Genomic DNA, 22,574 nt, shown 5'->3' on the forward strand with positions numbered 1-22,574 from the left:
ATTTCGACCACCTGGGGATCTTTAACGTGCACTGACATCGCACAGCACACGGGCGCCTTGCTTTAAAGCAGGAAGAGCTGTCGACTAACCAAATCTAACTCTGCAAAGCATTCGTACTTCTAGAAGAGAGCAGCATTGAAATGAAAGACACTCTTGGCAGAATAAATTCAATATGAAAGAGTTTTTAACGCTTCAGTAATATTTTAGCGTTCATCAACACATACAGACAAAATATCTAAAATATCGGAGACTCTTTTCCGCTAGCTTGGCATTTCTGCCCCTTTAAAACAACCAGCGCTGCGCAAAACACGTTTTTAACTTCCCATCATGGTTCTAACACGATGATAACCAATTAAATACCGACTTGGACTGGTTTCAATAAATGTAATGCTAAATACTTAAAAGATTTGCCGTTCGGCCTAACAATTGTCTTAATACTGTTCTCTGCTCAAACGCAATTTTGCCTGTTTCCTTTTTATTCGTTAGTTATGAAGATAAAGAGGTCATAAATCTGCGCTCAATTATATTACTTTTACTTCAGCGACAGGCGACAGGTTTAGAAATTCAGGGTTTGGCCTTCGGGTATCTGCCGCGCACGCCAAGATCAAAGGAAAATGAGAAGCTGCTGGCAACTTTAACTTGTAATATAAATAACTTTCGCATCGTCCGATTTTTTTCTGCTGTTATTGCAAATAACATCGGAACTGAGCTCTTACGAAAGTGCTTACAGCGTTTCGCGTTTAGGCTGAACGTACTGTTGTGCTAATTTCGAACTCTAAAAAAAAACTCAGCTGACGTCAGGAAATGAGGCGCTCTTTATGAACGTTAATAACCACCATATCGAAGCAAAGCACAGCACGCTTTTTTATATTTGTTGTTGATCTATGTGAATTTACTAATGTATTTGTTCTACGGCTGAAGCACAACGGATGAGAAAGCAGAAGAAAAAAATTACCGACGATTGCGTTACTTCCTAATGCGAAATTTGAGCGCAGCAAATAAGCTGTTTCACCTTTTCGATAGATTGAGGCAAAGAAATCGAGCAACACATGTATGCGCTATCACAGAATTTTTTTTTTATTTTTCACACGTATTCCTTTAACTAAGACTCCACTAACAGTTCTTGACAGTCATGAAGGAAGCTTTGTGGTCGGAGAAATAGACTGATATATGTTCGACTTGGTACACCAATGCTTGATTCTCAAAGACGAGATCTATACAAGTGCCTCGCGAGGTTGTCACAGCCGTGGGACGCGTTACGAGCGAGAGGAACGGCATACGAAGAGGCGTCCGTGTGCTGTGCGATGTCAGCGCATGTTAAAGATCCCCAGGTGGTCGAAATTACTCCGTAGCCCTCCACTACGACTCCTCTTTCTCTCTTTCCACTTTCACTCTCGCCTTCCTCCCTTCCCTTACGGCTTGGTTGCGGTGTCCACAGAAAACAAGTGAGACAGTTACCAAGCCTTTCCCTTCCTATAAAAAATAAATCAGTTTTTCTACGCGGTCATGCCCCGCCGGGGTGGTACAGTGGTAAGACGCCCAACTACTGTCCGGAATACCCGAGTTCGAACCAGACCTCGGCGGCTGCGTTTCGATGGAGGCGAAACGAAGAGGCGTCCGTGTGCTGTGCGATGTCAGCGCACGTTAAAGATCCCCAGGTGGTCGAAATTACTCCGTAGCCCTCCACTACGACTCCTCTTTCTCTCTTTCCACTTTCACTCTCGCCTTCCTCCCTTCCCTTACGGCTTGGTTGCGGTGTCCACAGAAAACAAGTGAGACAGTTACCGCGCCTTTCCCTTCCTATAAAAAATAAATCAGTTTTTCTACGCGGTCATGCCCCGCCGGGGTGGTACAGTGGTAAGACGCCCGACTACTGTACGGAATACCCGAGTTCGAACCCGACCTCGGCGGCTGCGTTTCGATGGAGGCGAAACGAAGAGGCGTCCGTGTGCTGTGCGATGTCAGCGCACGTTAAAGATCCCCAGGTGGTCGAAATTACTCCGTAGCCCTCCACTACGACTCCTCTTTCTCTCTTTCCACTTTCACTCTCGCCTTCCTCCCTTCCCTTACGGCTTGGTTGCGGTGTCCACAGAAAACAAGTGAGACAGTTACCGCGCCTTTCCCTTCCTATAAAAAATAAATCAGTTTTTCTACGCGGTCATGCCCCGCCGGGGTGGTACAGTGGTAAGACGCCCGACTACTGTACGGAATACCCGAGTTCGAACCCGACCTCGGCGGCTGCGTTTCGATGGAGGCGAAACGAAGAGGCGTCCGTGTGCTGTGCGATGTCAGCGCACGTTAAAGATCCCCAAGTGGTCGAAATTACTCCGTAGCTCTCCACTACGGCTCCTCTTTCTCTCTTTACACTTTAACTCCCACCTTCCTCCCTTCTCTTACGGTGCGGCTCAGGTGTCCACAAACTCGTGTGACAGATACAGCGCCTTTCCCTTCCTGTGAACCAATTATTATTATTATTATTGTTACCGGGAAACGCGAGACCAAAGTGATGTGCACACTGACAAAGACGACGATCAAGGAACGCAGGCACGACGAAGCGTTGAAAAAGAGAACGACGCTGAGAGAGCGGATTCTGCACGGCTACCGAAGTCTTGCGTCCAGTTCAGCCCATCGCAGTGCCGTCACATTAAGTACATCCCCGTAACATCTTGGTGGAGGTCGCGGGTTCGACACAATCTGACGCTGGATCTCCGCAGTGGTCGTCACATCGGAACCGTTACGATGACAACCGACGCGGCTCCATCAACCTCCGCAACTCCCAACTGTCGTCGTAGCCCACCCCCGTGACCCTGGCACATTCTGCGGTACAGATGAGGTAGACGTCGAGGACTGGCTTTCGCTTTATGAGCGTGTTAGCCAGCACAACAGGTGGGACGCCACGCTGATGCTGGCCAATGTCATCTTCTACCTTACCGGAACGGCACGCGTGTGGTTCGAAACACACGAAGCAGATATACCCTCTTGGGATGTTTGCAAACAAAAACTCCGTGACCTGTTCGGAAAACCGGTTGGCCGTCAACTCGCCGCCAAGAGGGACCTCGCCACACGTGCCCAGACATCTACCGAGCCTTATATTACGTATATACAAGACGTTCTGGCCCTCTGCAGAAAAGTCGACAAAGACATGACAGAACCTGATAAGGTGGGGCACATCCTCAAAGGCATAGCCGACGATGCCTTCAACCTTCTACTCTGTCGGGACTGCTCTACGGTTGACTCCGTTCTGCAAGTTTGTCGACATTTCGAGCAGGCCAAACACAAACGCATTGCACATCGCTTCAATCGGCTCCCCAACACTGCCCCTAGCTCCACGTGCGAGGATCTGCCGACCCTAAGGCAGCCTTCCAACACTGAAAATGTGACCCGCATCGTGCGTCGTGAACTGGAAGCGCTCGCTCCTGCTGCATCCAACCCGCCCTCTTCGGACAGTAACCTAGCGACGATATCCCTCATTCAAGCCGTCGTTCGTCAAGAGGTTGCTAACTTGGGCGTCCCCTATAGCCACAACGTGGAACCCCCCAGTTCGAGCCCCATCCCTCCCATGGTCGCCCACGCTGCGCCCCGCAACACCTACACGCCACGCTACCGATACCGCAATCCTGAGGAGTGGCGCACCCCTGACGACAGGCCGATCTGTTTCACGTGCTCACGTGTTGGCCACATCTCTCGCCACTGCCGCAGCCGCTGGACATCACCACCTCGACGTTTCCCTTACGTTGACCGCTACTCCGATTACGGTCACCGCCGTTTCACGCCTCGTTATGAGCCGCCCCGCACCGATAACACTCCGCCTCCTCCTGTGTCCAGTCGCTCTCCTTCGCCGCCAGCCCGCCGTTCCCGTTCACCTCTTCCTAACCGCAGTTCCTCGCCGTCCTCTGCCGGCCGCTTCACGGGAAACTAGCCGATGCAGCTCCCGGAGGTGACGCTGCATTGGTACCCCGACCTGGAAATCCTCTGCCCATTTCTTCGCCCTGTAACCTCCTCTCCCTGCTCGTGGATGGTGTTCCCGTCTCTGCCCTCATTGACACTGGTGCCCAAGTCTCGATCATGAGCTCATCATTTTGCCGCCGCCTCAAGAAAGTACAGACCCCCGCCGCTTCGCCCACCGTTCGTGTTGCCGATGGCAGTACTGCTGCCGTCACTGGGCTGTGCACTGCCCGAGTCACCCTTGCCGGTCATCACATCCCTGTTTTGTTCACCGTCCTCAACCAGTGCCCTCACAATGTCATCCTCGGCCTTGACTTTTTAACGGCCCACTCTGCCCTTATCGACTGTTCCAGCGGCCTTCTTCGTTTGGATTTACCTGTCTGCTCAGAACATCCTCCATCTACACCCCGCCTTCGCTCCACCGAGTTCGCTCGCCTGCCCCCTGACTCTGCTGTTTACCTACCTCTGTCACCTTTCCCGCCTGTGCCTGACGGTGACTATGTTGCTTGCCCTATCACCGAGGTCTTTCTTGACCGCAACGTCGTTCTTCCTCATCTCATCGTACGCGTTACACAGAACAACACCTACCTTCCTATCCTGAACTTCAGTCTGTCACCCCAAGTTCTCCCCGAAGGAATATCCCTTGCTACCTTGTCTCCTCTCACAGACTGCACCATTTGTGCACTCACTCCTGGCCCACATTCAAGCGTCCTTCCAACACCCGTACTCCCCACCACAATTACCGACCCTATTTCCGCAATGATTGCCTCTGACCTCAGCCCCGAACACGCTCAGGACCTGCACAACCTTTTGTTATCCTTCTCCGACATTTTTGACTTTGCTGCCGGTTCTCTGGGCCAAACATCAGTTGTGACTCACCGCATTGACACCGGCGATTCAAAACCTGTACATCGGAGGCCTTATCGTGTGTCCATTTCTGAGCGCCAAGTCATCCAGCAGGAGGTCGACAAGATGTTGGCCAACGATATCATCGAACCTTCGAACAGCCCCTGGGCTTCTCCTGTCGTGCTCGTTAGAAAAAAAGACAACAGTTGGCGCTTTTGCGTCGACTATCGACATCTGAACACGATTACAAGGAAAGATGTTTACCCGTTGCCGCGAATAGACGATGCCTTGGACTGTTTACATGGAGCCCGCTACTTTTCCTCTATCGACCTTCGTAGCGGCTACTGGCAGATTTCTGTTGACGAACAAGACCGCGAGAAGACAGCTTTTGTCACACCCGATGGTCTTTACCAATTTAAGGTTATGCCTTTCGGACTTTGCAACGCCCCTGCTACGTTTGAACGAATGATGGACTCCTTACTCCGCGGCTTCAAATGGACGACTTGTCTATGTTACTTGGATGACGTCATTGTCTTCTCGCCCTCGTTCGAAAGCCATCTTCGTCGCCTTTCTTCCATCTTGGCACTTTTCCGCCGTGCCGGACTTCAACTGAACTCAAAGAAGTGCAGTTTTGGTCGCCGCGAACTTAAAGTGCTTGGCCATTTGGTGAATTCCACCGGCGTGCAACCCGATCCTGACAAAATTCGTGCTGTCCGTGCTTTTCCATCTCCCCGTTCACCCCGTGATGTCCGCAGCTTTATAGGACTGTGCTCTTATTTTCGCCGGTTCGTCCCAAACTTTGCCGCTGTTGCTCGTCCTCTCACCAATCTCCTGAAGAAAGGCGTTCCTTTCTCATGGGGACCAGAGCAGGCTAACGCATTCTCCACCCTCATCGCTGTTCTCACCAATCCTCCTGTGTTGGCCCATTTCGACCCGTCTGCCCCGACGGAACTTCGCACCGACGCCAGTGGCCACGGGATTGGTGCCATTCTTGCACAGCGACAACGCGGCCAACACTGCGTGATTGCCTACGCCAGTCGTCTCCTGTCATCAGCGGAACAGAACTGTTCGATTACGGAACGGGAGTGCCTGGCTCTCGTCTGGGCCGTTGGAAAATTCAGACCCTACTTGTTTGGCCGACCATTCACTGTAATTACCGATCACCACGCCCTATGTTGGCTCTCTTCCCTCAAGGATCCTGCTGGCCGCCTCGGCCGCTGGGCACTGCGCTTGCAGGAGTATACCTTTTCCGTTGTATACAAATCAGGCCGGCTCCACCAGGATGCAGACTGTCTGTCCCGTTATCCCGTCGATCCCCCTTCCTCTACTGACCACGAGTCGGACCCCTGTGTGTTCTCTATATCGGACTTTTCTCACATAGCCGACGAACAGCGCTTGGACCCAACCCTCAGTTCTCTTATCGACCGCCTCCGCACACACAGCCGTGACTCTTCCCTCGCCCTGTTCTTCCTTCATGGGAATACGCTATACCGCCGCAACATGCGACCTGATGGTGCTGAGCACTTGCTCGTCGTTCCCCAACACCTACGCTCTGCCGTTCTAGAACAAATGCACGACGCCCCTACAGCTGGTCATCTTGGCCTCTCACGCACATACGATCGCGTGCGCCGGCGTTTCTTCTGGCCTGGACTCTACCGCTCTGTCCAACGTTATGTAGCCGCTTGCGACCTCTGTCAACGCCGGAAGAAACCCCCTGTGCTGCCACCTGGACACCTGCAGCCGATTGCTATCCCGACTGAGCCATTTTCTCGTGTTGGCCTTGACCTCCTAGGGCCCTTCCCCGAGTCCTTATCAGGAAACAAATGGATCGCTGTGGCCACCGATTACGCCACGCGGTACGTGATCACTCGCGCCATTCCAACCAGCTGCGCCACAGACGTTGCTGACTTCCTTTTGTACGACGTCATACTACACCATGGTGCTCCCCATCAACTACTTACCGACCGTGGCCGCTGTTTCCTTTCCCGAGTTGTTGAGGAAATACTTCGTTCTTGCTCCGTTCGGCACAAGTTCACCACTGCGTACCACCCTCAGACGAACGGCCTTACGGAGCGTATTAACCGCACACTCACCGACATGCTCGCAATGTACGTATCCGACAGTCATCGCGACTGGGATATTAGTCTGCCATTTGTCACCTTTGCATATAACTCTTCGCGTCATGACACTGCTGGGTACTCTCCATTCTATCTTCTCTTTGGACGAGACCCCTTACTGCCCTTCGACACTTTGCTTCCCGCCGCTGGCCCCGTCACCACCTATGCCCGCGATACCATCGCCCGAGCCGACGCTGCTCGCCAGATTGCTCGTCACAATCTCACAGTCTCTCAAGAAGCTCAAAAACGCCGCTACGACGCTCACCACCGCGATGTGCACTATCCTCCCGGATCTCTGGTGTTGCTCTGGCTTCCGTGCCGTCGTGTGGGGTTGTGTCAGAAACTTCTGCCCCACTACACGGGTCCTTACCGTGTACTACGCCCTGTGACCGACGTGACCTATGAGATTGCACCGCTCCACCCAAAGTCACCGACTGCTAAACCCACTTCCGAAATTGTACATGTCGCCCGCCTCAAGCCATATTACTCCCCCTCCACACCGCACGACTAATACGCACCGGGACGGTGCCTTTTGCCGAGGGGGGTAGTGTTACCGGGAAACGCGAGACCAAAGTGATGTGCACACTGACAAAGACGACGATCAAGGAACGCAGGCACGACGAAGCGTTGAAAAAGAGAACGACGCTGAGAGAGCGGATTCTGCACGGCTACCGAAGTCTTGCGTCCAGTTCAGCCCATCGCAGTGCCGTCACATTAAGTACATCCCCGTAACATTATCTACGCGGTCACATTGTCTTGACTCGCTAGCGGCGGCAGCGGCATCAGACAGTCGCTGCTAGCGCTTCCTCCGGCGACCCCCCCCCCCCCTCCCCACCCCCCAAACCCCCTTCCTTTCATTGTGTTCTCCGGCTGCTCCGCGCTTCCTGCGATGCTTCGGTTGCCAAGCGCCGGCTCGAACTGGGGGGATGAAAGTGGGGAGGCGCTGGTTACGAGGCCGACGCAGACGCCGACGCGAAACCCAGGAACGAGCGCCAAAGAGCTGGGCTCTAAAACAATTTCACGCGGCCGGTAGGACCTGAACCTACGCCTTTCTGAATTTTGCTTACTTCATGCGCTCACCGGTCGAGCTGGTTTGGTTTCGTTCATAGGGTTGAACGTCTAAAAGTGGCTAAGGCTATGAGAGACGCCGTAGTGGAGGGCTTCAGAAATTTTGAACACGACGTTTTTTTTAACACCGGCACTGACATCGCGCAGTACGCGGACACCTTGCCTTTTGCCTCCGTGACCAGCGCGCTCGGAACCGAAAATTGTTTTTGTTGTTTGCTTATTTTTGGAAGGGGGGGGGGGCGGTTAAGAAGTTGAGCGGCGTAGACATTTATAACGTAAATGTTTATCTCGCGTGCAAGCTTATCTTGAGAACGTTCACCAGGGCCAACCCCGTCTATTTTCGGTGGACGCAGTACGCCTTTTGCTACCGCGACAGTGAAGTGGAAGGTGGTCTAAAGTTAAATCAACACCATAAATTAAAAAAAAAAAATGAACATTTGCCTATGCTTTCCTTTCCTTTGGCGTCTGATCGCTTGCTTCGCACTCTCAACAATGTTTTGTTACTACACGTTTGCGTAGGAAATGTCCCTTTTCAGTATTACAGAAAAAGCTTCTTTTCTTTTTAGCATTTATAGCAGCCATTAAAATACTTAGCTCCATACCTTCATTCGGAGCGGCACCTAATTTTCAGCATGACTTAACAACACTACACCAAAACCACCTATTCTCTTTCTTTTCAACAAAATCCAACAAGGGGGCAAATATAAACCGCGCCTAACTGTCAAGAAATAAGCCGAGCGTGCCAGGGACGACACGTGCCTCGTCAAATTTTTACTACGCGTCACATTCTTATTTTCTTCGTTTTTTTTTTTTTCTGAAGGTGCAATGGTCGACCTCGTCTGCCCCTTTTTCTGCCGACGTTCGCCCGCGATTAGGCTGTTACTATACGCCTAAAGACAGTTGACACAGCCGGCACTTCTGTTCCAGGTAAACATTCAAGGCTGTATTTTGTTTTTGTTGTTAGGCAGTCTCCACTGACCAAGTTCCCCCTAAAGCACCCCCCTGATGCTGGTAGCAACAATGTATTGCATTCAGTAGGAGGGGACAAATCGCGTGCTCGCCTTTAACGCACTGACAGGAGAAGGCGGTCTCCCCTGAGTGCCCGGCCAGCAATCGCCGTACAGGGACATGGCGCATCTCCCAGAATGTCCTGAGCAAATCGCACAATACGCTCAGCAGACCCGAGGACCACCTTAACCTGCTTCCGCTGAAGCTAGAACCGTTTTCCTAGTGCAGCTAGTCTCTTAACCCGTTCTCAAAGCCTCTTGTTTGTCCGGTGGTGTCCGTGACACGGGAACATCCTTAACAGGCAGCGCACCCGCCTCCTCGGCGCGGCACATCCTCATATTTCTCTGACCCGCGTAGTAGTCGTAATTTCTGCTTTCAAGCTGAGTGTATATCCGCGTTTCTGAGACCTCTGTCGCTGTTACGGCGTACAGTTTGCCCTGCTCTGGCCGTTGTTGAGCTTCGTTTTACGATGTCACGTGCTGACGGCAGATGTCGTTGGCGGCGTTTTCCGCTTTTCTTTCGGTGCAGGTCACTTTGTTCTATGCTTCGTATTTTTGTGAATGGCTTTCAGACGTACTCTGCCATCAGTGATCATACATGCGCAGCTCCTTGCCTGCCATGCCTGTATTGTTTGTTTTTTTTTTTTTTGCTGTTGCCGTCGCTTATGAAGTACAGTCGTGAGCAAAAGAAAGTGGTATACAACACTTAGCCATTGACAGAGCTCGGGAAAATTGCACAAAAATGCCATTAGCTACAGCGTAAGGGACAGCGGCATCAACATATGCACATTGACAAATTAGGGCACCACCACTATTGTCTCGATCTTAGATAGCTGGTGCTAGATAAAGTTGGGATGCAGTTTTCTCGAGCACCACCACCGGCTGAGTTTTGGATACTACTTTTGCTCACGACTGTACATTGGAAGTTTCACATTTGCGGTATCGTGCCATCGTGGCAGCGTTTAGACGGAGACGAAATATATCTTAAAAAAAAACAAAAAAAAACAGTGCTGCGTAGTGCCAGTGCACTCTAAAGAACTTCGATGAGGTCTCAATTAATCCTAAGATACGCAGATGACCTCCCACGCAGGCCCTATGTATTTCTTCAAGTTATTAACGCTTCCCCCCCCCCCTCCTCCGCACCCACTTCTACTCATATACCATAACATGTTACGTAATAGTTCTACAAATGTTGCCCTTTTTTTATCTTACATTAGCTTGCTTTCGTCAGTCACAACACACATTAAATTAAGTTTCATATTATTGTATATTCATTAAAGACCTAAAAATGTTTCTCCGTATTTTACCTGGTTAGTTCTGCTCAAAGTAATGCAACAGCTGTGAGAGAAGCTGTGGACATTCTGTTCATTATTTTTCAATGTTCCCGCATTCATTGCTGTTCATTGACTTAATCTCATCAGTATCATCCCAGATGTGATCGCATTCCGAGCCATTCCTAGGGTTACAAACGCTAGCTACATTAAAGCCCTTTGGCATCATGCCGGCCACCTACGAACTTAGATGACATCTCTAGACTTAGATGGCAGTCGGCATCATTTAATGGGTACCTTCGGTCGTTTCCTTGACGTAGCGTCATCGATACTTTGATTTAAATGTGCATTTGACGTTCACATTGAGCGGTTGCCACCTGCTTGTTACGCCTCTTGAGATTACAGTCAAGTACGTCTGGAAATCGTTCAGTCGGGCCGGCCTTGGTCTCAATAATCACGTGTTCCCGGAAACTGCCGAGAAACGTAAGGGCCTTCCGGGGCAGTAGACTTTCCAAGTTGGTTCTAACACACAGTGTTCATCCAGACAAAGGACCAGATAATCCGATATCCAGCCGTTGTCTTGAATGCAGCCCATGATGCCTTGGCGAAAGTTCTGTTTAGGGTGTGTCTTCTTTTTCAACACGTACGGTTCATTTGCCTGCCCTCAGACATGATGCAAAGCATTACCGTACATATTCATTCTTTTGGCGCCTGCCCTACGCACAGTGACGTTTCTAGACCTCTTGAAGACCTCTGTGGAAGTTTCTGGGACATTGAACCATTTAATAGCCTCTACTCGTTTACAGTGCGTGAAACAACACGCGGACGCGCGTTCTCTCTGGTGCGCGTTGAAGAAATGATACAGCTTTAGCAACTTGTCCTCAATGACGGCATGTAGCTTATGGAACAAGATCGCTGAGTGGCGGCGTATGGAGAGTTAAAGTAACTTCCTAAATCTATGACCCCATCCTCCGCTTACCTTGAATGCGTTTCCACAGCTCCATTCTACTCTTCAGAAAGTTTAAGTCTTTTCTTTCTTTTTTTTCCGGTAAGCCTTTAGGGTTTTCTTTATTGCACCAAGATCTTCTTTCTGGCGATGCCAAGAGGGCACACATTTCTTGTCAACGCCGTAATTGCACGCAACCGCCCTATTATCGTGTTTCTCGGAGTAGCCGGTCACTGCAAGTTTGATGGAGCAATGAGTGGCATCAGATGACTACGAATTGTCTGCGCGGTTAAGATCGGTGGGTCATCTGATGGGACGGCCGAATTGCAGCAGCGACAATAATTGCGACGAACGGCGGAAATGTAGGTAGCGCTACCTAGTAGAGCAACGAGGAAAAAAATCGTCACGATTTCTGTCTGCTGTTCTTACGACACCATTCAAATTCACATCATGCGACTTTATGCCCTGTGCTATTCACAAAAGTAGCTGATTGAACGAGAGAGCGGCGATACCCCAAGTATACTTGACAATTTATTTCACAAGTGGCAGTTAGCAGGTCGCATACCGAGCTCTGATTAGTCACCGGGATATGTGACGTCACCACACCAACGATATAACCGATTTAGCAGCTGTGCTAGTCGTGGGACTTGCCGAGCGTGGTGGCGGGCTCAGCGGCAGTTGGCCGTGCCGCTTAGTAGTGTAGTGTGCAGAAGTGTCCAGGCAGCTCCGCTTATAAAGTCGCATTGGAGCCATGATCAAGACCGCTCGTGTCTGCCGTAGCAGAGAAAAAGAACTGCTAGACGTCGTTGCTTGAATTAATACTTTCTATAAGTGTCTAAGAAATTAAAAAGGCAAGCCACTGAATTGCCGAGACGGCAATGGCGTCTCAAGGCCCTGTGCCCACTTTGAGAAAAGTAAAAATTGAAAAGCGAAGCGGGTACTGGCAGCTGGGGAATGGTGCATCACGCAGGTTTCAACATGTTTTGGGCGGCCGCGGCGGCCGAGAAAGACATTTATTTAGTACGGTGACGGTGATAGCTATGTGTATGTGGTGAAGGAGCTGACACAGACGCATAAACCTATATCGGCACCTTTGTTTATAATGTTGATGCATTCTTCTTTTCAGGCGACTTAGACGTCCCTAAACTTTATTTTTCTCAATATCTGCGAACCATTCTCGGAGTGAAAGGTCCTGCAAGAGTGTACGGTAGCTTGTGATAGTATATCTTCGACCTTTAGTGAATCCTTATGAGAAAGAATGTGTGCTTTTTCACACTGACTCACGTTTGACTTAAGCAGCGATCTCTGCCAATGAAATGGTTTTCAAGTTCTTAACAACAATAATATTCTTACGAGGAGGCCAGCAGATGAAGAGAAGAAGCAGAACAGGGTTGATGGCATTGATAGATGAAGTTTAATGAATGTCGGCGGGCCTAGCGCGAGCGCGCCTGCCCACGCCAGTGCCCGAGTCTTCATCGTACGTGACGCTACCCGGAGCCACTAAGCGATCGTCCAGATCGGTGGACGAGGAAGGAGTCGAAGTTAATCAGATTTATCGCATGATGATTATTCTGTCTGGATGGGTGAAGACAGAAGAAATGGAAAGTTGACCGATGAAGCCTGAACCAGGAAGCTTTCGTTGCACATGACGCCAGGATTTGAAGGCCGGGTCCCAGGCACGCATTAAACGGCACGGACAGGGACGATGTTCTAAAATGTGTCGTTGTATCGGGTCGGTGGGTTCGTCTGATTGGTGTCTCGGTTCGGTCGGATCTTTTGGTCGGGTTTGTGTCTTGTGATGTGTCCTCACGGGTTAGTGGCGGCGGCTCTGGTCTGTGGGGTCTTCATGTTGGGCTAGTTGTCGTTAACCTTGTCTTGGTAGGTTGGGGAAAAGCCAGCAGATGCGTCCCAGGAACCCGTTGCCAACGATGGAAGCAGTGGGCCCCGCAGCTCCGGGCCAGGATGACGTAGGATGAACGTATTCCACACGCTCCACCAAAATGTAACGAGGCGACAAGCCGATGAAGACAGGAAAAAGAACACGACTGATGGCGGTGGTAGATGACATTTAATGAATGTTGGCGGGCTTAGCGCGAGCGTGCCTGACCCTGCTGAAGAAAATGACCCTGCTTAAACGAAGCTAGCAGTGAAGGTGAGCGGCGAATAAGAAAAAGGTATTGACCAATCTTGAAGCTTTGAAAGCAGAGAATAGCGATAAATTAGGAACAAATAATCACGTAAGCTTCATGCTTTTTATTTTTGTCTGTACAGGAGTATAGTTTCCTTATTAGTGCTTTACTTGGGCACCTTTCTTTACAAAGCACAGCCGCTTACGTAAGAGCACATAATAAGAACAGGGCACGCATTTTTCGTCCGCGTATCCACATCGTTCATTCGCGAATAGCAAAATTCTATATGTGAAGGCTCTCGTGCGCTTCCACACTAAAACATTGCACCATTAAAATGGTAACACCTACTAGGGCACATTTTTCACACTCACAATATTCGTCGCAGTATCTGATTTAAAAAAAAAAAAAAAAGCTGAAATATTTGCGTTCGGTTGCTAAGCTCCCCTGGCTTTGTATATGGGGTCACTCAAAAGGCGTATAAATACGCGGGAAGAAGAACGGTCACCATGACTAAATAGAGGCTGCGTGAATTCAGTGTTTAAACCTTATTACCAACATTATTCAGCAACGCCTTCAACCTGATTGTGTTCCTCTGATGAATTCTTCAGACGCACAAGCAGATTGCCAGGGCAAGCTCGGCTCGCGTTTTTTTTTTTTTTTAGTAGAAAAATTGTGCAAATGTTCCTGTCACGCCCCAGTGTAGGGGAATGACAGTTATTACTCGTCTTCCTCCGGAGAATGCGAATGGATGATTTGTAGGCACGAAATGGAACCCTCAAGGGTGCGTTTTCTTTCTTTTTTTTTTTTTTTACTGTGCGGTTGACTTTTTTTTTTTAACGTCTTTAATGCGCGTACAAAAAACAGCACGCAAAAAGTGAAAGAAAATGTACATACGTATCACCGCCAAAAAAAAAAAAAAAAAAACATTTTTACTGTTTTTAACGTCTTACAGTCGGTGCAAGGGTGCACTATTCGAGAACATATGGTACGGAAACGGTCACTCGTCTTGCCAGCTACCTTAGCAAGGTACCTTATGCATAGGGGAAACTGTGGGTTAGCTGAAGTTCTCAACAGTGCTCCTTTTGTCATCGTCTACTTTGTGTGTGATCTACCGTTCGCTAAAAAAGATTGTGTGCGACAAGGAAAAGAGGGAAATATTAAAGAAAAGAAAGTGGTAGAGTACATAGACTAGATTATAATCGAAAGAAAAAGACAAAGATCCAAGAAAATTCGCCCATTTTCAATTTTCTCTGTGTTATCACGGACCTCGCTAGCATACAGCTCGCGCCGCGGTGGGTATATCCTCTCTTCGGAACGTTGATCTTTTTTTCCCACGCAAATTGATTTTCGATCACTTTCAGAGCGTTTCCTTGAAAGCACTGCGCTGGGCTACCTCCATAAATCTATTTTTGACCACGCACAGTGGACATGAAGTCAATGAGCTGACACGTTATATGGGCTTAGGCACAAAACGCTCGGAGAAGACGGCGTTAACGTTTCAAGAAAAAAACACACATAAGAATCTCGACCAAGAAAAAGCTACAAATAACTCTTGAAATGGTAGAAAAATAGCGACTACCTCAGAATTTTACAGAAATGTTACTTTGATAGCAAACCAATACAACATCACCATTGGACTTTATGGAAAGAAGAAACAAAAAAGCTATTCAAAGCCAAGCTTCTTGAGAGAGGCGTTGTTATCAATGTAAGCGTTCTTAGAAGCACAACCCTATATAAAATATATATATATTTCAGTGCTTATATTCATAACGTATATTTGGGGAACGTTTTTACACTCAGAGGTTTGCACTAAAAAATTAAGTTGCTCCAACTTCCTAAGGAAAACGTAGCCAAGACTTTTTCAGTCTACCGTTAAGATTTTCCTTGAGGTAATAATCACTGGATACCAATAAGAGTATTATTTGAGCCCTAATTCATTTCTTTATGACATCAGCTAAATCTTTTTTGTCTGTTAGAAGCGGCTGCGTTTTTTGTTTGATTCTTCGTGAGCAAAAAAAAATAAACCCGTGTCTTTAAGGAGGCTAAATTAGATTGTTATAAATCATAACTACACGACTCAAATTGCAAAAAGCAGATTAAAAACTCTACTCATCTAGGTAGAGGTATCCCTGAATGAGGCCGACGGGTTGAATTCAACGTCCTAGAATTTGCTTCGGGAAAAGTGTGTACTGTACTACTCGCCACGTATGAAACATTCATTAAACAATATAGTGCGATGTTTCCAGAAGAAAAAGCTATACGCTTCCTCGTTATCATCTGGCAAGTTTTCAGCTGTCGAATACGTCTTCCTATAATCGGCATTTCTTTTATGCGGTACCTCGGCAGACACACCATTATCAGTACGACATGTACGACTGAAGGCGAACTCGGTTCTAGACAGCGATACGAGGGAGAAGAGTAGGGAAGAGAAACAAAAGATTAACATTTCCACCGCCATGGATCCCTCTTTGACGTTTCCGTCAGTGCATGACGCTATACTACTGGGTTCTCGTATTGCTTATATAAAATTGTCATCGCATTCCGGACGGTATCCAAGGGAAAGGGCATTAAAGAGACCCAATGCGATCCTCTCTTCGCATCTGTCTTTTTTTGTTTCGTCGTGTTCGCGTCGATGGGCTCGATAAATATGCACATGCGTAATAAGACAAGGAAAGCCTTAGTCAGTTTTTATGTGAAGCCACTTGAGTTTCTTTTTTCTCCTTTACCGTCGGCGCTGGATAGGAAAGCTCTCTCTTGCATACTGTATGTTCACTTCTTTTGAGTAATAAAAAGGCAAATGGGATCGTTTCTCGAACGGGGTGAGAATGATGTCGCGGGCGCTCTCAATCTATCTAATGTCAGAAGGCGAATTGAAAGCAAAGAAAAAAGACATTTGGGATGGCCCGGATACACTAGGCAACTCTCCTAAAGTGTGAAAAGCAAAAATAATTCATAGCTTCTCTTTATGCTTATGCCGCAAGCAACGCGGAAGTGCACTAGAAACTAGGCTCAGAAGAGACGACCAGAATGTAAAAGAATCTCATCCCGTTGTCTTGACATAGCTCTGGTATCATAAATAGCGAAAAGAAAACGATTTCATTTTTGAAGAGGTAGGAATAAACAAAACCGACCAAGAAAAAGAAGCAACTCAAAACGGTTCCGCACATTAAGGTTCAGCTAAGGCGCTTCAGTGCCTTTATTTCAGGTGCCGTTTTTCGTTTTCCCCACACGTGCCGATTTTTTCCGATTACGAGTATGCTCTTTCCTTTTCTGTGTCACTATCTTGCCTAAAATTCGTGATCTATTTGTTCCATGTTTCATAAAGACGCTTTTGTCCTCCGTACAGATCTCCTTTGTGTAAAACAAAAAAAAATTCATGCACGCGACAGAAGCCTTGCCAACTTCGTATGATGTTCTTTCAAAGACGTCGGTTTTTACCATCAAGTGCATACGACTGCAAATTCCATTTCTCAGCAGTACCTCCTATTCTTGCTCTTGATGAAGCGGCAAGTATGTACGAAACCATTTGATAATGCCGTGATCCCTTGATAGGTGTGTCTTCTCTGCAATATACTGGTATTTACGACGAGCCAAAATACAAGTGGTGAGGCTCTCAGAGTGATGTGTAAACGAAGAGTAAAGGAAGTAAGCTATAGCCTAACTTGACGTGCATGGTAGCTACGTTTATCTACTTTGAATACATCTGGAGCCACCTTGTGTTCAAAAGTTCTATAAGAGGCACTTGTGAGAAGGCATCCATTCATTAAACCATTGTGATTTCATTTCGTTCAGCAAGGAATTTTATGACGTTTAAAAGTGTGCTTTTCAACTGCAACCATGTGGCGCTGCAATGGAAGAAATTTAGCTTTGAGTGTCACAGAGAAAAAAAAAAAAGTGTTTTTCCTTACGCTGCTAATGGTACCTAAGCACGACCTACTGAAGGAAATGACTCACGGGGCTCTTTCTGTTATTGTGTTTTCATTCGGCTTCTGACACAAATGCATCGGCGTGTTGTTTCATTCCAGTGCTCGTAAGAGAATCCGAAGGCGATATCCATCAGAGCCCCTACACTACAGCTTTTCTCATAAGAAGACTTGGGACTTTAAAGCCCAAACACCATGCCATACCACATAGCACCATATGATATAAAAGCATAGCATACTAGACGATGTCATACAACATCATATCATATCATTTAGAAGCACACCATGCCGTATCATACCACGCCACAGAATTTCATATTATATACCATATCACACCAAATATCATGTCATACAACGCCACGCCATGAAATACCATATTATATATTATATTATATTATATTATATTATATTATATTATATTATATTATATTATATTATATTATATTATATTATATTATATTATATTATATTATATTATATTATATTATATTATATTATATTATATTATATTATATTATATTATATTATATTATATTATATTATATTATATTATATTATATTATATTATATTATATTATATTATATTATATTATATCGCACTATACCATAGCATATCATATTATGTACCACACCAGACTATGTCATGTTATACTATGCAAAATAGTGTCCATTATTTTCACGTAAAATTGAACTGATTATGACATTTTGTTTTGTGTAATATTTTGCATACTTGCTTTTTGTTATGCTAAGCATAACTGGTGATACTTTGTGCGCAGGTTTTCGTTTCCCGGTTTATCGATATAGTACGTGCCTTTATCAGACAAGTTATGAAATTATTGTTGATAACGTGGAGTCATCGTTTTGTCATCTTCATATGCTTAGGAATTAGCGAAGCTTCAGTAGCATACCCTGGTTTTATTTGCACAGTTCATTCAACATATCGAAGTAACAAGAAATACAAATGCGTTTCAAACGAAGACCTTAAAGGCGACAAGATTAAAGGGAAGATAGCCTATACAAAACATTAGGCTGTGCTCCTTGGTTCATAGTCTTAGAAGAATCTTCTGCTATACAACATGATTCCATAAAGGAAGAAACACGGCTACACGGCAGCGTTACCTGCTCTATCCTTTTTTGACACCCTCCTGTTTTCCTGCAAAATATATATTTTTATTTCTTTTGTGGTCGACTGCAGATTAAGAAAAACAAAAAAACAAGCTTTAATATGCAGTGATGCAGTGCAGAAACTGCTTTTGAACTGGATCTCCCGTACGCTTTTCTGGTCGCTATTCGCTCAAGCAGGTTTTCATTTATTTCAGGAGAAGTAAAAATTGTCTCGAGTCACAGCAGATGCTCAAAGTATAAAGATCCTTCAGAGCCTCCAACTTAACGACCAGCTTCGCTAAATCTAGAATGACGGATGTCATTATTTCAGTATGGTTTCACGTTACTGGTATAGGAGCCCGGATGGGACAAAACTGGAGTAAAATTAGCGGATACCTATCAAGCCTTCAAGCAGCATATATAAGTCGACGGGAGCAGATTGTCACCGCTAAATCTAAAGGTAAGCCCCCCCCCCCCCCCCTTCCACCCACCCCTTCCCTGTTGCAGTCTCAATTTGGCGCAACGGTGCTATAGCAACGCTACCTGCGAACATAGTTCGTGAACTTTAGTGCACAGCTAGGTTAGACCCCACACACAAAAAGAATGACACAAAAAAGGGGATGTTGCGTGCGCTGTCTAGTTGCGAGGTTTAGGAAGTTAAAAACTAGGTTCCGCATCGTATGCAGCAAGTCGGGAGACAATTCGAACACAAAAAAATTATGGCAGGCACCGATGCCAAAACAGCCCACTGACAAACAGCTCGCTCCACTGAGTGCCGCTATCCTTGGGCTGGTGCCGAGTTCCACTGGCGCGAACGTTTCAAGCACTGCAGCGCGGGCTGTCGAGGTTTCCACTTTTCAACGTTACTCACCTATCCTGGTTTAGTTAGCGGTAAACGAGGGGCGCGCTGATGCCTTTCTTGCCCTTCCTACTGGGCACATTTCTTTGTTTATTTAACTGCTTGTAGTAATTACGCCTAGGTAGTTTTCAAGTTTTTATGTACTCTCATGTCTACTTCGGACACAATGCACTAACTTTATAGGGTCGACATTAACTACAAGGTTAACTTCGACAGGTCCTCCTCGGGCTCGGGCTTCCATTCTATCCTTTTCCCAGCTTCTTCAAGCTCTCTCGCTAGGCAATAATTCAGTCTCCGAAGCATGCACCCTAAGTAAAATCCCCACTCCTGCTCGAATTTTTCTGACACTCTTCCCCATGCCCGAATTTTCCTGAGCCATATGCTCATTTAAAACGCTGCATTTTCTTCTGCCCAGTTGCAATTCAGTTTCCTTAGTTTCCACACCCTTCTTCTCCAACGTGGCTGGCTTGGCTAGCCTCGGACCAGCCGATGAACCAGTTGGCCTTGGTGACTCTGGTGCAAGACATTCTCGAAACTTAATACTGTGTCTCAATAAAGTTTTTCCCTCCTCCTCTCCAAGCTAAGAAGGGCATACGTCGAGGAAGTATGTTCTTGTTGAAAAAATGGCTGATGTTGTGCAAAGGGCATAAACGTTATTGACACACTGGCCCAATTTGCTGCTCTTGGAGGTACGCATAAAAATTAAGCAGTAACACTACAGCTTCGCGTAATCGTAACGTCGTGTTCTAAAGGAAGCATTTAAGAGTCAATCTTGATATAAACTCTCTCATGCATGCATGCCTGCAAGATAGTATAATTCGCAAACCTCAGGAGACATCTCTTGAAACCAGTATGAAAACTGGCTTCATTGCAGCTCACCGTGCAGTCATCATCACCCTGTCTTGGTGCAGTGTTTACGCTTTGTTACCATTAAAAACAAAATTTGATGAGTATTGGAGATGTGCATGGTGCTGTATTTCTAAGAAAAATACTTTAGCTTTGTGAAAATAATTGTGTGCAGTAAATAACATCTTAGTAGTTTTAGTAACCCAATCCCGATATGCTTTATGCCGGACAATATTTGATAACACCGAATTCACAGTTTGGTACTCAATATGAACGATTGAACAGAGGCATTTCACCTAATAAATCTGAAGTAAACTATATACATTATTATTATTATTATTATTATTATTATTATTATTATTATTATTATTATTATTATTATTATTATTATTATTATTATTATTATTATTATTATTATTATTATTATTATTATTATTATCTCGGAACGTTTTCAACAGCGAAACTAAAAGGCTTTTCACTGTTGTATTGTTTTCCGTTTTCTTTTCGTCATACTAAAATGGTTAGGACATAACTACTTCCACCTTTGGCATGTCGTAGTGCATAAATTTCTCGAATATTAAAAGAAAAAGTAATTCAAGACAACTCAAAGTTAAGATTGAACGTACCCGGGAAAAGCTCCGGCCTCTCTTAAGTTTGTTAATGTAAACGTCAAATTATGAATGAAAAAAAATAAATAACAATAATAAACTACTGGCTTCAATGCAGTAGATTCTCACATTTAGTTTAACTGCATTACTCCTGCCTGCGACCTCATTTTTCGCCTTACTGAATGGTGTGAAGTCACAAGCATGTCATTTTCTCTCTTTTTTTCTTTCAATATTACGACACAGATAAGTCTATTTATTTGTTAGAGCTTGTCAACCTAGACGCATGAGATACAACGCGAGGGTCCCATCACTCACCAACTTGAATCACGTTATCCTTGAGGTCTTCGCTGTCCGCATCCCGAAGGTACAACAGCGTATCGTCCAACCTTGGCCCCGCATCGACAAATGACACCGTGGTGGCCTCGGTGATCGTCACCGTGTCGTTAGTTAGAGCGGCGACCTCACCACACCGCGCCAAGGTGAACAGAAGCCAGACGTATCCCAACCGGCACCACGTGGGAGGGGAATCGACGATGCAGGCACCCATCTCACCTCCAATAACGGTGACGTGGGCGGCGGGCACAAAGTTTGGGAAGGACGCGTACGGCCCACAACGATCTTCTCCTTTCTCCTCTCCACACTCACGCACGCATGCACGCACTCCGTATCGCCTCCCGCGAAACGAGACCCAATCACCCAATCATGGTCGTCCGCCGTCGATTACCGTGCCGCAAAGCACACGAGAACACGCGCCCGCCCGCACATACACAAACACGATAGTTCTCTCCCTCCACTTCCGTCCTGCCTGCTTTGAGGTTTACGCGATCGAACCAAGTTCAATTAATACGCGACGGGTTCGCAGCCCGAGAAAGTTTCTTCCTCGGGATCACAAAAAAATCCGGCCCCCCTTCGTCGCGCCCGCTGCGAGCCGAGCCAGAGGATATGCTTCCCGTCGTTCACTGCGGCAACTACCCTCTCCTTCTACTCCCCCCCCCCCTCCCCCCTCCTCACCCCATGACTTCCCTTTTCTATGCTGGCAGTGAATCAAAAGGCTGACGCTGCTTCAAGCTAGCCTTTGCCGAGTGGGATAAAACGCCGGGGGAGGGCGCTGATGCGGTGGGTTCGGTAGCCATTTTGGCAGAGGGAAGGTAGGGCCAAAGTGGCGGTGATGTTGTGTTTGTTTTGCGGACGGAACATTACTTTCTTGGGTTTACGTCAGCGCGCAAACTTTTCTCTACGTTTCTTTTAGGGGTTCGGAACGGCTCCGACTGAGAAAGGAGGAAATCCTTAAAAACAGCACCACCGGAGAGGGTGTAACGCGGGGGAGGTAAGGATGGTGGTCCGCATGAATATACCGGTGGGGCCACAAACTGTTGTCTGGTGCGAGGAGGACGGAGAGACAGCGGAAAAGAAAAATAGACGGTGAAAAGTAAGGACGCCTGGTTATTTCGAGCATCTGAGCCCCGGGCTCGTCCTTCTGAATTTAGGAGGCCGGCATCGGCGCGACAGCTTTTTGCTCGCCTCGCAGTGAGAGTTTGTAGTCGAGGAATGTGGCATCGGTGCCTGCGGCATCCCTTGCTGAACGCACAGTTGACGAAACGAAGGCCGGGGTTGGCGTTAATAACAGCAGTCCAGGATTTGGCGCTGTGCATTTCTTTATGGGATGAAACGGGAGGAAGAGGCGGAGGCGGGGGAAGGGGGGGGGGGGGGGGGGGGGGGGGGCATTGAAAATAGTATACAAAGTACCAGCCGCTAAATTCCGAACACGTGAGGTTAGAATTTCAGAGTGGTGACCCGCCTGTGATTCTGTCCTCTTTACTCTTCTGACATTATCACTAATCAATGGCTAGCATAGAGCGGTACGCTTCGAAATGAAATACAGTGTGCTGTGATGAAGACTACTGT

At 47.1% G+C, this 22,574-nt stretch overlaps 1 protein-coding gene across 1 annotated transcript in view; it reads right to left on the reverse strand.

Annotated features, from left to right (window-relative positions):
- LOC146207418 (glutamate receptor ionotropic, kainate 2-like) overlaps window positions 1-21,555 on the reverse strand; it is a 123,426-nt gene extending 101,871 nt beyond the window's left edge. The window contains exon 1 of the mRNA XM_084587224.1: window positions 20,985-21,555. Within this exon, the coding sequence (XP_084443350.1) occupies window positions 20,985-21,216 (232 nt within the window). The 5' untranslated portion in view covers window positions 21,217-21,555. The remainder of the gene's footprint in view (window positions 1-20,984) is intronic.
- Between the last annotated feature and the right edge of the window lie 1,019 nt (window positions 21,556-22,574).

Source organism: Amblyomma maculatum, chromosome 1 (genome assembly GCF_055883805.1).
Source record: "Amblyomma maculatum isolate TAMU_Amacu chromosome 1, ASM5588380v1, whole genome shotgun sequence".
Classification (NCBI taxonomy): Eukaryota; Metazoa; Arthropoda; class Arachnida; order Ixodida; family Ixodidae; genus Amblyomma; species Amblyomma maculatum.